Here is a 13667-nt window from a genome sequence, read left to right as displayed (position 1 = left end):
GTTTGGACCAGTGCTAATTCTAAAAACCAGTAACTCGAAGCTTGTTATCACTGTGTGTGTCATCGAGCGCATTTCTTCTCACGAACTAGCCACACAAACGTTAGTCGCTGGTCCTCGTTGCTAAATGACCGGACTAATGCTAATGCTAAAAACAAGAAAAACATGTTCAGCATGAAGTGCCGTTGGTTTATTTGAAGGGGGAAGCCCATTTTCGCTCTCCTCTATTGTGCCTGCATCTGTCCTCGCAGGGAGGCAGGAAAGGGGGTGTTGGGGGGTGTCAGACCCCCCCCCCCCCTCCTTTTTTTCCTTCTTTGTAATTTATGCACAAAAGCGGGGGTGGCCATTTGGGAGGTTGGGGGGGGGGGGGGGGTGGTTGGCTCAATAGACCCAATATCTTTATGTTGCCGATCAATAAAGATGCTCCCCTTTCTTTTCCTCGCCAGCCAATCCATCTAATGCAGTCTCTCTCTCTCTCGCTCGCTCGCTCACTCGCTCTCTATACAGGTGATGTCATTCTTTTTCAGCTGGATTCCCTCTCCTCCCTCCTTCCACCGCTAGCTCATTAGCGACCCCGGCGCACGGCTGCACAGCATCCCGACCTGGCTCGGCTTGTGTCTCAAACCCCCCCTCCAAAAAAAGCGTAGGAATGCCGGCGTGAAGGGGGCCGGCGGGGACTTATCGGAGGGTAGTGTTGCAGGAGGGGAACCTGGCGTAGCCTAGTGGGGGATCGGCAGCCGGCCATGGAGACTCACCGGCGGGCTCGCGGAGTTGCGGCAGGAGTTTGACGGCGAGAAAGGGCCACTCTGAAAATGACTTGACCACTGGGGGTTTCTTCGGGGAAAATTCCAACAGCGAAAACCGGCACAACTTGGATGCCACACTGGCAAAAACTCATCTAAACTGGGATTACTTGTCTTTTTCGGCTGAATTTTCAGTTGAAATTGTTTGCAAGGATTTCTGTGGGCATCCGATCCAATCCGGCGGCTTTGTTTTAGGGAGGGGGGTTTTCTTCTTCCTTGCTTTTTTTCCCCCCCTCCATCTTTGGGCGAACAGGGGGAAACTTCCCTCCTCCTCCTCTCGGTCGGAGAGATGGCTTTCCTGGTCCGTTGCTATGCCAACTGCTTGCAGCCGTGGTCCTCCAAAGTAAGCAATGTCGTAATGCCCATTGACACTGTGTGTGTGTGTGTGGGGGGGGGGTTAGCTTTCCTTTTAGTGTGCCATTGAAATACAGTGAACCCCCGCATATTTGCGGTTCATCATTCGCAAATTCACAGATGTTTTTTTTTTTTTTCAGTTTTCTTTTTAACCTATCCGCTGTTATTTGTTGAAAAACTTTTGCTATTTTTGTGCTCAGGCCAAAGCAGTAAACATATTAATTTGTCACAATCTTGTATATTCTGTGCGCAATTTTGGGGGACATCAATTTCTCGTTGATTTTTGCTATTGACGGCAGGGTTCGTTCCCTAGCCTCCGTAAATAATGGGGTCCATTGTAATTACCACTTTAACGCAAACATGTCGCAATGACCCCGGCGCTAACCTTAGACTAGTTAGTTTGTCTCGCTGAATAACGAGAAGAAATATACTTAATTCTAGAATTTGGCGACTTGTAAATGACTTCAATACTAGACCCACCCCATCACCTTGACGTCACAGTGAGCATTGACAATTGTGGTAACATTAGCCATCAGGCATTCTGCTACACGCAAGGCTAGTTTGCCACAGTCACTGGCTGCAAGAGCAGAAGAAATGGACGTCATTCAATAATTTGGGGACTTTTAAGTCACTTCACTTCAAAGCCACCTCGTAGTCTTAAGTGCAACGTAACGAGAGAAAGCCTTCACTGAACTTGACGAAGGTTTCTGCCAGCGCGCCCTGTTTAAAATCCGTATTTAATTGGTCTGTGTCATTGTCACAAAAGGTTAATTAAATTTGTATGACATGACCTAAGATGCTAGCTGCCGCTCCAGTAGCAGCAGGCAAGGAGGATACCTTGTGATGAGGACAACAACCCCCCCCTGCCTCACCCCAATTTCTTTTGTCTTTTTTTTTTTTCTTTTTCTTGAAATTTGGTAGGCACGTCTGTTATGAGTGTCGCAGGAGAAAAATGTCACAGAAAAGTCTGAAGAAGCCAGTCTGGAAAACTCATAGGAAGTCTGCCATTTTGGTTGGAAGCAGCCATTGTTGCGTTTTCTTTTAAAGACCAACTTCTCGTAATGGAATATTTAGAAAATTCAGCCCCTGAATTCAGATCCAGATTTCTTTAGCAACATAAAATTTAGTCGCCATGTTTATCATGAGCAGACGCAAAAAAAGTCTCAGGAAGACATTCCTGAAAACTCACAGGAAGTCGGCCATATTGGTTTGAAGGAGTTTGCCCATATTCAGAATCAGAATCAGAATCATCTTTATTTGCCAAGTATGTCCAAAACACACAAGGAATTTGTCTCCGGTAGTTGGAGCCGCTCTAGTACAACAGACAGTCAGGGTCAAAGACAAACTTGTTCCACAGATTTTTATTTTTTTTTATTGCTACCAAATCTGAACCACATATACAAAACCGATGGACAAAGATAAATCATTGAGTTTTCGTTATTGCGTATGGGAAGAGCATGTTGACGAAGTTTGATAAACTTCATAAAAGACAAAACTCAAGTCATCTCCCCGAAGGATTTTGGTTCAATTAACCACGGGAAACATTTGCTTACTGACAGCTGAAGCCACAGTAAGTCATTTTTAAAAATAATTCCCTTTCACACAACTGTCTTTCCCGCATGACCGGCGCAGATGCCTTCAGGCTCCTCACCCATTGAACGTTTAATGGCTGGTTTTGCCATGCAGCTGCTTGGAGTGAACCGCGTGCCACTCTCGCTCTTAAGGTCAGATGAAATAATGTGGACTGAAATATTGACTGCAACCACGGCATCAGATGACGGACGGCAAAATTATTTAAGGTAAAGCTTTGTATCTCACACATACTGCATGATGATAATACCGCAGTTTGAATCCTTCATCTCACACACTCACGACGTGTGGCAGAGCTCTGACCTCGTAGCGTTTATTGATTAGTTTCGTGTATTACGGCAAGTCATCAAACGCCGTCGCCGTGCTCTGCCGACAAGCAATGCGGAAAACTAAAATGTTTCGCAAATTATTCGGTTCAATTTTAGTAGCGATCGGGACAAAATCTGTTGGATAAGTTAATGTTTGAAGGACCCCTGGAAAAGGCCAAAAGAATCCTAAAATAGTGGATTCCTGCCTCGTTTGTTTGTTTGTTTTTTTTCTTGACTTTTTTTGTGTGATAGCCACGCCTACCAAATTTTAAGTCGCTAAGGTAAACTAGCGTCGGGGGCTGCCCCTCGACAATCAGCGTTGGGTGCCTGTTGTGTCCGAGCCGTGATGAATAGGAAAAAGGCTTCGCTGGCCGCTAATGAGCCACACTTGGACAGGTTGATAGATTCGGCGCCAGGGCAGGCGAGTCGGCGTGATAGACGGACTGCCACGTGGGCATAGTGTCTGGCATATCAGAGTAGGAATAGAGGGAAGTGTGGATCAAAACGTCTCTGGACACACCTTTTAATCAAAGAATAGACCAATGACGGTTGGGTTAGAACACTTAGTTGTCACCGAATCAGAATTGTTCCTAATATCAAAACATTGTGGAGAAACTTGGGCTTGTGCAAGTAACCGAGCTCGGCAATGCACTTGTGTGCAAAGGGCAGACATCTTAATCAAAGAACGTATCAGTATAGTTTGGACTCGAACCCTTACCTATCCCCGATTCTTAATTCTGCATCAAATTAAGACTGTTTGGAGGAACTGGTTTTGTGTTAGTGACTTTGAACCCGGCAATGCATTTGTTTACAACTGTTATAACGACCTGGGGACACACCTCTTGATCAGAAAATGGTCTCAATCTAGGTGGGTCTAGCACCCTTTGTTCCCCTTGAGTCCTAATTAGTCATCTTGTCCACACATCGTCGAGGAACTTTGTCCAAGCGACTTGTGCACAGAAGGACTCGGGCACATTCGTCTTAATCAATGACTGGATCAATCTAGTTTTGACTAGAATCCTTAGTTCCACCTGAATCATCGTTCATCATCTTTGCAATTTTGAATATTTGTATCTCGGGGAAGACAGTTTTCTGTCCCAGCGAGACTGTGCCTCCGTCCGCAAAGGCATGCGTGAATGAGTTCGGTGTGGAAGAAACACTTCTAGGATGAACAAAAACCTCAAAAATGTTGGCAAAAGAACCCCATTATGGTCCGTACATTAATTGCTGGTCCATACAGGTTTGTGTTTGTTTTCATGATAAGTGAGCCCAACAATCATGTGGATTGAAAATTGCACTGTTATGTTTTTTGGGGGGATGGGGTGCCACAAGAGGGCGATCTTTCCCAGATGATGTCATGGCCTGGAGTCGGCCTCGGGTCAGACTACATCCTGATTGATAGAGCGACACAACGCCAGCAAATGGGGGTGGGGTGCGACTGAGGGCTTTTAAGACCTGCCGCGGGAGCGTCTTGAAGCTCAAAAACGCAGGAAGTCACAGCGAAGACAATCAATAGGGGTCACGTTACACCAGGCCGTGTTCAGATCGCCTTCCATAAGTCAACAGTTACGACTGTAAAGACCACAGAACTGATTAGGCTTTCATTCTATTATTTTACACTACAAACAGACCTCCGCCAAGGCCAAAACAAACTCAAAAGATGCCCGTTTGGATGTCCCGGGACATAGTGTTCCACTGAAGTCTGGTAGGTGGCAGTGATGCGGTGGTAACCAGGGCAACCACAGTTACACAAGAACACCTTCTAGCTGCATTTTCGACAACAACATAAGATTCTTATCTTCTCGCCAATTTGACTTCCCTTTACGTGGCAGAGAAATGTCTGATAAAGAAAATAATTTCCTGTCCTGCTGATGCATGCTCGTGATGCATCCGTTTTTGGGAAACATTTTGAATAAAAACAGACCCTCAACCGGCCCCTGGGCTCTTTGCCGTATCAGTGCCAGCCTCTCTGCGTAGACCAGGAAGCCTTGCACAGTGACATCCTTGAAAAATTCCATAATAAGCATTCATTTACGTTTAAATGACACACAATACTTAAAGCCACAGTTGGAAATGCCTCTTGGGTCTTAACAGTAAAACTACAACTGATGCCCTGAACGACCTTCTTTTCCGCCCTGTGGCCCCCCACTTTGCCTTGATGCAAGTAGACTCTAACAGCGGGAAAAGGGTCCTCGATGGGCTCTGAAATCAAATGACGTGGTTATAATGGAAGCAGACCTGCAGTACATGCACTTATAAATCGAGCCCCGCCCCCATGACATTTGTAGACCTGACCTTAACCCTCTCAAAACTGTCTCTCTCTTTGACCTTGACACATCATGATGACACCCCGCCCCCACCCCAAACCCCTCAATTTCACATGGTCCCGTTATTTCCTTTGCATTGATTCAACACTGCTCCCTGCGCCAGCCAGAAAGCGAGAGAGAGTCTGCAGTGGATCATTTTCAAGGCCGTTAACGAATACGAGATGGGACAGGTCGATTATGTTCGGATGGATCAATTGAGGTTGAGCTAGAACTCTTAGTTCCCCCTTAATTTGTCGATTTATCAAGAGTCAAGACGTGGACGAACTTGGGCTTGTCCAAGTGATTTTGAACTTGGCAATGCACTTGTGGTGTGACAAAGGTCATGGGACCCACCTCTTAATTAAATGTATGGATCTATAAAGGTTGGATTCAAGAACCCTCTGTTCTCCTTAAATCTCAATTTGTCCTCTTATCAACACATTGCGAAAAACTTTGCCACGCCCAAGTGACTTAGAACCTCCCAATACACTTGTAGACAAAGATGATTTAATGAATTAGTCAGCCTAGGTTAGACGAGAACTCTCTCTTCCCTGAATCTTAATTTGTTCTCTTCTCAAGCCGTTGTAGACATACGTGGGCTTGCCCACGAGACTTGGCACCAGGCAATGCACTTGTGGTTTGGACAAAGGTCTCAGGACACACCTGTTAATTAGTGAATGGCGCAATCTACGTTGAACTAGAACTCTCAACATTCTCACCAAAAGCAGTCCAATAACACAAGAACACCTTCTAGCTGCATTTTCGATAGCAACATAAGATTCTTATCTTCTCGTCAATTTGACTTCCCTTTACGTGGCAGAGAAATGTCTGATGAACTCCAAAGTTTGCTCGGAGCCCAAACAAATAATTTCCTGTCCTGCTGATGCATGCTCGTGATTGATCATCCGCCCAGACTGGGCTGAGTTTTTGGGAAACATTTTGAATAAAAACAGACCTCAACAAACCTCAGCTGACCCCTGGGCTCTTTGGCGTATCAGTGCCAGCCTCTCTGTGTAGAGCAGGAAGCGTCTGTTCATGGGGGGGGGGGGGGGGGGGTAAGTACCAGGCTTGCCCATCTTCCTCATGGGGCCAAACACGCTCAATTTTGTGCCTGCTGTGCCTTTTGCGTCTCACCCTTTCCACAGGTGGAGGCATTTATTCTGATGGCGATCCTTGGCTCCTCTGGGGATTTACCCACCCATTTGCAATTCCTATTTACCCGCACGCCGGGATCCCTAATCCGGTCCGTTTAGCACGACACGTAGCATCATCTTTATAACCTGCAGCGTTCTCCTGATAAATTCAAACCTGAATCCCATTCATCGTGCCGCCACGTTCGGTCCTCATTTGCAAAAGCAGCAGATTTTAGGGGATGAATAGGAAAAAGGTGCTGACGGATAGTTAAGGGAATGCTGAAAAGGTAAAACAAACTTAACCAAAATAAAACAAACCCAAGCCACATCAGAACAACCGAGTGTTTAAAGTTGCTTGTTCTGCAGTGCTTCGCCACGCCTGACACATCACATCTAAAAATGCTTTTGTACCCCGAGCAGGCTTTTTTCTCTCTCTCTCTCTCTCTCTCTCTCTCTCCCTTGTTGCTAAAAGCTCCTCTCCCCCGAGCGGAATTTCGGCTGCCACTATTCCCGTCAAAAGAGACATTTTCGGTAGGGTGGTAACCGCCGCCATCTGCTGCCACACACGAACACTCGGCCGGGATTGCCAAATGGAAGGAATTCCCTGTTCGTTTCGTCTGCCAAAGACGAGCACTTGACTCCACGAGGTCTCGCTGATCCGTGCTGATTACCTTCTTCCCCACGCATGCCAGAACACGTGTAAATTAACGCAGCAAGAAACGGGGCCCTCGCGCCCCTTTTTGTTCTGGTGAATCCTCAAAATGAAATCATCAAACGTTGACGCTGAACAATGTAGCGTTGCCCATCTGTCTGTCTGATACTTACATCCGATTAAGGCTCAATTGGGCGAATTCCCCAGTAGCCCTCTTATTTGCGCCCAAAATGGCTGCTTGAAAGCAAAATGGCTGACTCCTGTTCAGTTTTGGGCATGAGTCCTTGAGACTTTTTCGTAGTGTCCTGGTAACAAATCAAATCCAACTTTATTTATAGAGCGCTTTCCATACAATGACATGCAACACAAAGTGCTTTACATAGTTTAATCAATCAATCCTCTCCCGCCAATCATCCGCCATTTCGTGCAGACACACGCGCACGCACACACAGGTAAAAATAAACATAATGATAATAATGTAAAGCCCTATGGCTGGGCACAGAGAGTCCAGGTGAGGTATGAGCTCTAGAATGCACCCTAAAACGTCTGCTTTAAATTGACAATGCAATATAATATTGCAGAAATCTTTTGCGTTTTTGTAGCGACACGTAATATGCCTGCGAAGTTTGACGACTGGCCATAAAACATGAAACTCTAATAACTTTGCGCGCCGCGCCTGTTCATATGCTTTTTAATATCATCTTTGGTTGCTTTCCAAGATATCTTTGAGCCCTGTATTGCTAAAATATCAGAGCGGCTGAGGAATACTGTAATACCTTAAGATCTGATGCTAAAGATTTTCCAGTTGGATCCAGATCCCAGTCAATGCTTTATTATACAAAAATACCATATACGAACCCATATACAAAGCAGTCCATCTTGTCGAAGCTTCAGCTGATACTTTGCATGCATTGATAAAAGGTGCCGTTCAGAACTTCATCTCCTCCTCTGCTGCCTTTCACGACTCAATTTCACACGAGCGCGCAGATATACGAGGCAGCTCTCGACTGCGGTCGGAAATTGGATTCTTTGCGATGTTTTTGTCTTCATTTCTCGCAGCACGTCTTGAATCTGCTGACTCTTTTGCAGAGTTATACGTGGCATACCATTCCCGCCGCATCCCTCATCTCTGCACTAGAGATCATCAAGCCTCGGACGCGTTCGCTTTGATGCCGTTTGCCGTCTTTCGGTTGCTCTGGCAGCGCACCTTCTCTGCCGTCTTTGATGCGTAATTGCACGGCATCAGACTTCATCCATAATTCATGTTCTCGGGGGGAAGGAAGGAAAATGCGAGGAAGGGGCGGAAAGACAGGCTGAAAGAAAGCTGGCGAGGAAGTCCAACGACTGACCGACGGAGGCGGCGAAGCGTTGCGACGATGGAAGACGCGGGAGAAATAGTCAAGTAGACACAATGTTGATTCAAGCGGGGGGTTTGATTTGAGCGTTTGCAGAGTGTTCGTGCCGAAGCGCTAAAGACGCCAGAGTCCATCAATTTTAGACTGTTTAAGGATGTTAGTGGGCTGTGCGCTGACACCTGCAGGCCAAGTGCGGTCATGGCAGATGGCCAGCCAGTGACCCGACCGTCTGTCACCGTGCCCGTATTGACTCAGCTGTGTTGACACCTCATGCTGGAACACTGAAACAGGACCTGTAACAAATCCCTTAAACTGCTTACAACTCTCGACTGAATGAAAAGCTAACGTCAGGAGAATGAATGAAGAACGACAATATGCGTAATCTGTAAAATCAACATAAACAACTGTAACAAAAATCCCTATAAACCTCTTACTTACTCGATTGACTCAAACGCTTACATCATAAGAGTGACTGGAGACGTTCGGGTGAAACTAGAATATTAGTAATGTATAACCAGTGACATGAACACACGTAAAAAAAAAAAAAAAAATCCCTTAAACATCTTACATATGCGACTGAATCAAACGCTAACATAAGAAGAGTGACTGAAAACCTTTGGGTGGAACTAGAATATTTGTAATCGATATCCATGGACATAAAAACCCGTAACCCATCTCTCAGACCTCTTTCTTTCCCGACTAAATGAAGTGCTAACACGATGAGAGTGATTTATAGATTTTTTTGGGGGGCGTGAAGCTAGAATATTAGTATTGTATAACCATCAACAAACGCCTGTAAAAAATCCATAAAACTCTTACATACTCGATCGAATCAAACGCTAACATCATGAGAGCGATCGAAGACTTCAGGGTGACAATAGAAAGATGTAAAGTTTTTGTTGCTGGTTCAGTTCTATAACCAGTGACATAAGCACCTGTGATAAATCCCCTAAAGCGCTTAGATGCTAGACTAAATCAAATGCTAACATCATGAGCGTGATTGAAGACTATTGGGTGGAATCGAATTTTCAAGTTTTTAGTGGCGGTTTGGTTCCGTCACTTGTATCTGCGATCTGGTACCAGCGACATAGAAAATCCCTTAAACCTCTTACGGACTAGAATAAATCAAACGCTAACGTGCTACGACGGAATGAAGACTTTTGGATGAAACTAGTTTTATTGGCGCTTTAGTTCTGTCACTCATCCTTGTAATTTATTACCATGAACCTAAATACATCAGCGACAGACAAACATACTTGACTCAAATTAAAACGCTATCGTCATAAGAGCATACGGTAGCGTTTTTCTGGGTCTGGCGGTGACACATTCCACGCCCCGTCTGTCCATCCTACGTGTTGACTTCATGGAATTGTACAGCTGAAGGAAGATGACACATTTATATTTCATCTGCCGGCTCTCATCCGTAATGCATGAGGAGATTGGGAGACCCCCGCCCCCACGCAGCCACCTGCCAGCTCGATCTCGGAGGGGAGAGAAAGTATATGTGTGTGTGTGTCTGTGTTGGGGGGGGGGGCGGGGCGGGATTAAGGTGGGATTAAGTAAAGAGTGTGAAATAGAGTCGGAAAACACCCCGAGACATGCTTACATTTTCAAAAACATCCCTAACCTAAACCGTGACGCTTTATTTTTACCTTAACCAAAATCGGAATCTGTCCAGAACCTCGTTGAGATTTTGGTTAGGACAAAACTGTTTATTTTCTTACTTTATTTTATTTGTATTTAATTAATAATCAAAATGTATTTATTTGATTTTATTTTTTATTTATTATTATACTTTGTGACTTGTGTGACCGTTAGTAGATTCCAAGAATGGCATCCAAATTGCAGATATTGCAGAAATCTTTTGAGTTTTTTACGCATTGGCTGCTTCCTAAAGCGAAATATGTACGCAAATATGATGTGAAGAAATGAAAAGCAGATTGTAGGATCCCATCGTCCAACAATGATGGCAAAATATGACCTCATTCATATGAAGAAGAAAGTCATAAATTAGGTTTTCCAAAATTAAGGCCTTAGTTATCAGTAAACATAACACTTTTCTTCAATAAAATTCACATCTCAAAGGTCTAAAAAAAAAAAAAAAGGCCAGCAACACAATAAACATCAACTCAACAAGTTTGCAATCACTATAACAATAGTTTGACTTATTTTATTTTTTTTATAGCATACCGACATAATCACGGTGCTTTTAAGATTGACATGTCATAGTGTCTTGACCATGTGACACCTTTAACAGCACCATTACCACATGTCAAGTTTATTAGCACCGTGACCGTGTGTTAGTCTTACTGACTTCTCATGATCAGCGTGTTCTTGGCATGAATACGTGGTCGTACTTTCCTGACCACGTGCCAATCCTAATGGCACCCATGTCTTGACACACATGGTCAGGCTGTGCTTAAAATTGCCGCATGGTCAAAGCTCGGCGCATATATACAATTAGTGTTTTGTCCTTTTTCTTTTTTTTCTACGACTTCTGCATTTGACATTCGGAATGTTTTCCCTGGTCGTAAAGGCGCATTAGCAACGGGTCGTTGCTTCCCAAAGCTCCACCCCGCACTCCCAGGGTCCCCCACGGGTTCGGGGGTCCCGCACTACAACGGGCCTATTAGAGGGGAGCGCTGAAGGAAAGGGGGGGGGATGCCGTGTGTTTAATATTTCATGTTGGCACAGTGGTTTCTCCTCCCACTTCCACCTCCCCTCGATGTTGGCTATCACGTGCTTTTGTGCGGCGGCGTTTGGCGAGCATTTGGGTGGCGTTTCGATGGAGGATGCGTGGTGCGGGTTGGCGCGGTGTCGCCGGAGGACGTCGTCGCTCACCTTGGCGCTGCCGCGATCCAAATTGGTAAAACTTTAGTTGGTGGAGTCGATCCTCGAAGCCACAGCTGGGCAAACTTTTGTGCTTATTTGATTTTTAAAATGGACAGATCATTCGTAGATAAGGTTAAAATGTAGACGTAAAATCATTTATTTAAATAATTCAATCATAATCCTTACAATTCTGGTGAAGTAAGGCTTTTTGTGATTTAAGGTCCCTCAATAGGCGGTTTCCTGTCTTTTGTTGGGCCGAATTACAAAAAAAAAAAAAAAAAAAATGAACACCTAATTCCACTGCTGTGTGTCTATGGATGCTTCCGGCCCTTTAAGGTGCGACAGTGCCACTTATGAATGAGGAGGAAGAAGAGCTTTTTGTAATATTTGGACCAGATTATTTAGTGCCATTGCAAGGGTCAGAACATTAGGAGCAGCTCTCTGCGAGAGAGTGCATAGAGGTGAATGCAGCGCACGTTGTTTATGGTGAAATGTGTTAGCTCGATGCTAGAAAAGAAGTTTGTTCTTATTGTGGCTCGCGTGTTGTGTTTATAGCGCTTTTAAAAATAGTCAGAACCGAGAGCGCCCGATCATCGTCTCATACCGCCTGCTTCCTTTCCTTCCCGTCTGTCTGCGCAGCTTCCTGCCGACCTCAACAAGATGCACTTGACGGACCACGCCCACCAGCAGGTGATGCACGTGCCCGCCAGCCAGTCGGGCTGCAGCATCGCCAGCGACTCGGGCAGCAGCAGCCTGTCAGACATCTACCAGGTGGGATATTCCTAGGAGCGATGCGACTATTCATGCTATTCATAGACATTTTTATATCGCATTTTAATGTTCCATACAACTCTTAATATTTACGCCAGTATTCTATCCAAGTCTAAATGTTCCATACATCATATTCTATACAACTCCAATAAGTAAAAGTATCATGTTTAATACATCGTATTTAATGTTTTCCATTGGTCCGGTGTGGGCGCTGCCCGTGTAACCCTCCCTCCTCAGACTAATATTCGCTGCTGCTCTTGCTGCGGCATTGGCGGCGCGTCGCCCGCTACTTCCTGTGGCGGCACAAAGGTCTGACGCAGGAAATAACCCTGACCTTTTCCAAGCCGAGTCCACGCCTCTCGAAGCTCCGTACGGCGTACAGAATGTCCTCCGGCCTCTCCTCAGCGTCGCCGTTGTCACGGCTAATCCAAATCAATCATCCATCAAGCAACACGTCATTTGCATCATTTAAATCCCTTCAGCGTAGCCATATTTTCTATCTTGGTTGCGCTTTAGCCGGCTAATAACTTCCAAGCCAATGAGATGCCGTGATCAATGCGGAAACCCCATCAAGGGATCGTTATAGTGGTTGTTACCGCCACCAGGGAGGCTTTTCATTTGCCTTTCTTTTGCAGGCGCCGCTACCTTAACATAGCAGAAAAAGGATCGGGAGAAGGGCAGGAACAAGAAGTCAAGCAGATACTTTTATTTATCTCCCCCCACCCAATATTACAGAAGAGTAATTGTTGCTAGGCAGAATTGAAGTACGATAAAATAAAATAAAAATAACAATAAAAATAAAGAAATTCAAAATTGCTGCCTTAACTTTGCAGAAAAAGACAGGGAGAGGTGGCAGGAACTGGAGTAGGGTTTAAGTTACAGTCCCATGGTCTTACCTAGTCTTCCAGGTTATAGCATGCATTTGCACGCTCACTTGTTGTTAGGCAGAATTCTGCAAATTAAAAAAAGCAAATCTCTGCCCCTACATAGCGGAAACAGATTTGTCAAGCAATCACTTTTTTTTATTTTTACCATCTGATGTTCGTGTTAGGGCATTGCCCCACTTGTCACTCATGGATTAATGGATTGACTAATTGTAGCTGCGATTAAAGAAGGGGTCATGGAGTACGTAGTTTTGGTTGCTTATTGTAAGGCAGAGTTCAAGTTGAATGGGGGGGGGGAAGTAGAGTAAGCACATGGAAGACAAATGTATTTTCTAGCGTTCACTCTGGCAATTTTCCTTACCCAGGCCACGGAGAGCGAGCTGGGCGACGTGGACCTGTCTGGCCTTCCCGAAGCTCCCGTGGACAGCGAGGACGAGGAAGAGGAGGACGATGACCTGGAGAGAGCCTCGGACACGCTGCTGGCCCGAGACCTTGTGCGCGAGTGTCTGGAGAAGGACCCGGCCGACCGCAACGACGACGACATTGGTCAGTGTGTGCGACAAAATTCCTGCAACTACCATAATAGAGCATGTTTAACATGCTATACAACTCTAATGTAGCTTATTTAACTCCGTATTTAATGTTCTAAACAACTAAAATATACTCGTTTAATTTTCTACTC

General features: G+C 45.2%; 1 protein-coding gene across 7 annotated transcripts in view; it reads left to right on the top strand.

Moving 5' to 3' along the window:
• Window positions 1-13667, top strand: part of rapgef6 (Rap guanine nucleotide exchange factor (GEF) 6) — a 71494-nt gene that overhangs the window by 35451 nt on the left and 22376 nt on the right. For all 7 annotated transcript variants that reach the window (XM_061702262.1, XM_061702258.1, XM_061702259.1 and 4 more), the window contains 2 exons: window positions 11970-12101; window positions 13351-13531. In XM_061702262.1, coding sequence (XP_061558246.1) covers window positions 11970-12101; window positions 13351-13531 — 313 coding nt within the window. The remainder of the gene's footprint in view (window positions 1-11969; window positions 12102-13350; window positions 13532-13667) is intronic.

The sequence above is a fragment of the Phycodurus eques genome, chromosome 17 (genome assembly GCF_024500275.1).
Source record: "Phycodurus eques isolate BA_2022a chromosome 17, UOR_Pequ_1.1, whole genome shotgun sequence".
In the NCBI taxonomy this organism is placed as follows: domain Eukaryota; kingdom Metazoa; phylum Chordata; class Actinopteri; order Syngnathiformes; family Syngnathidae; genus Phycodurus; species Phycodurus eques.
This window is presented reverse-complemented; position numbering and strand designations above follow the sequence as displayed.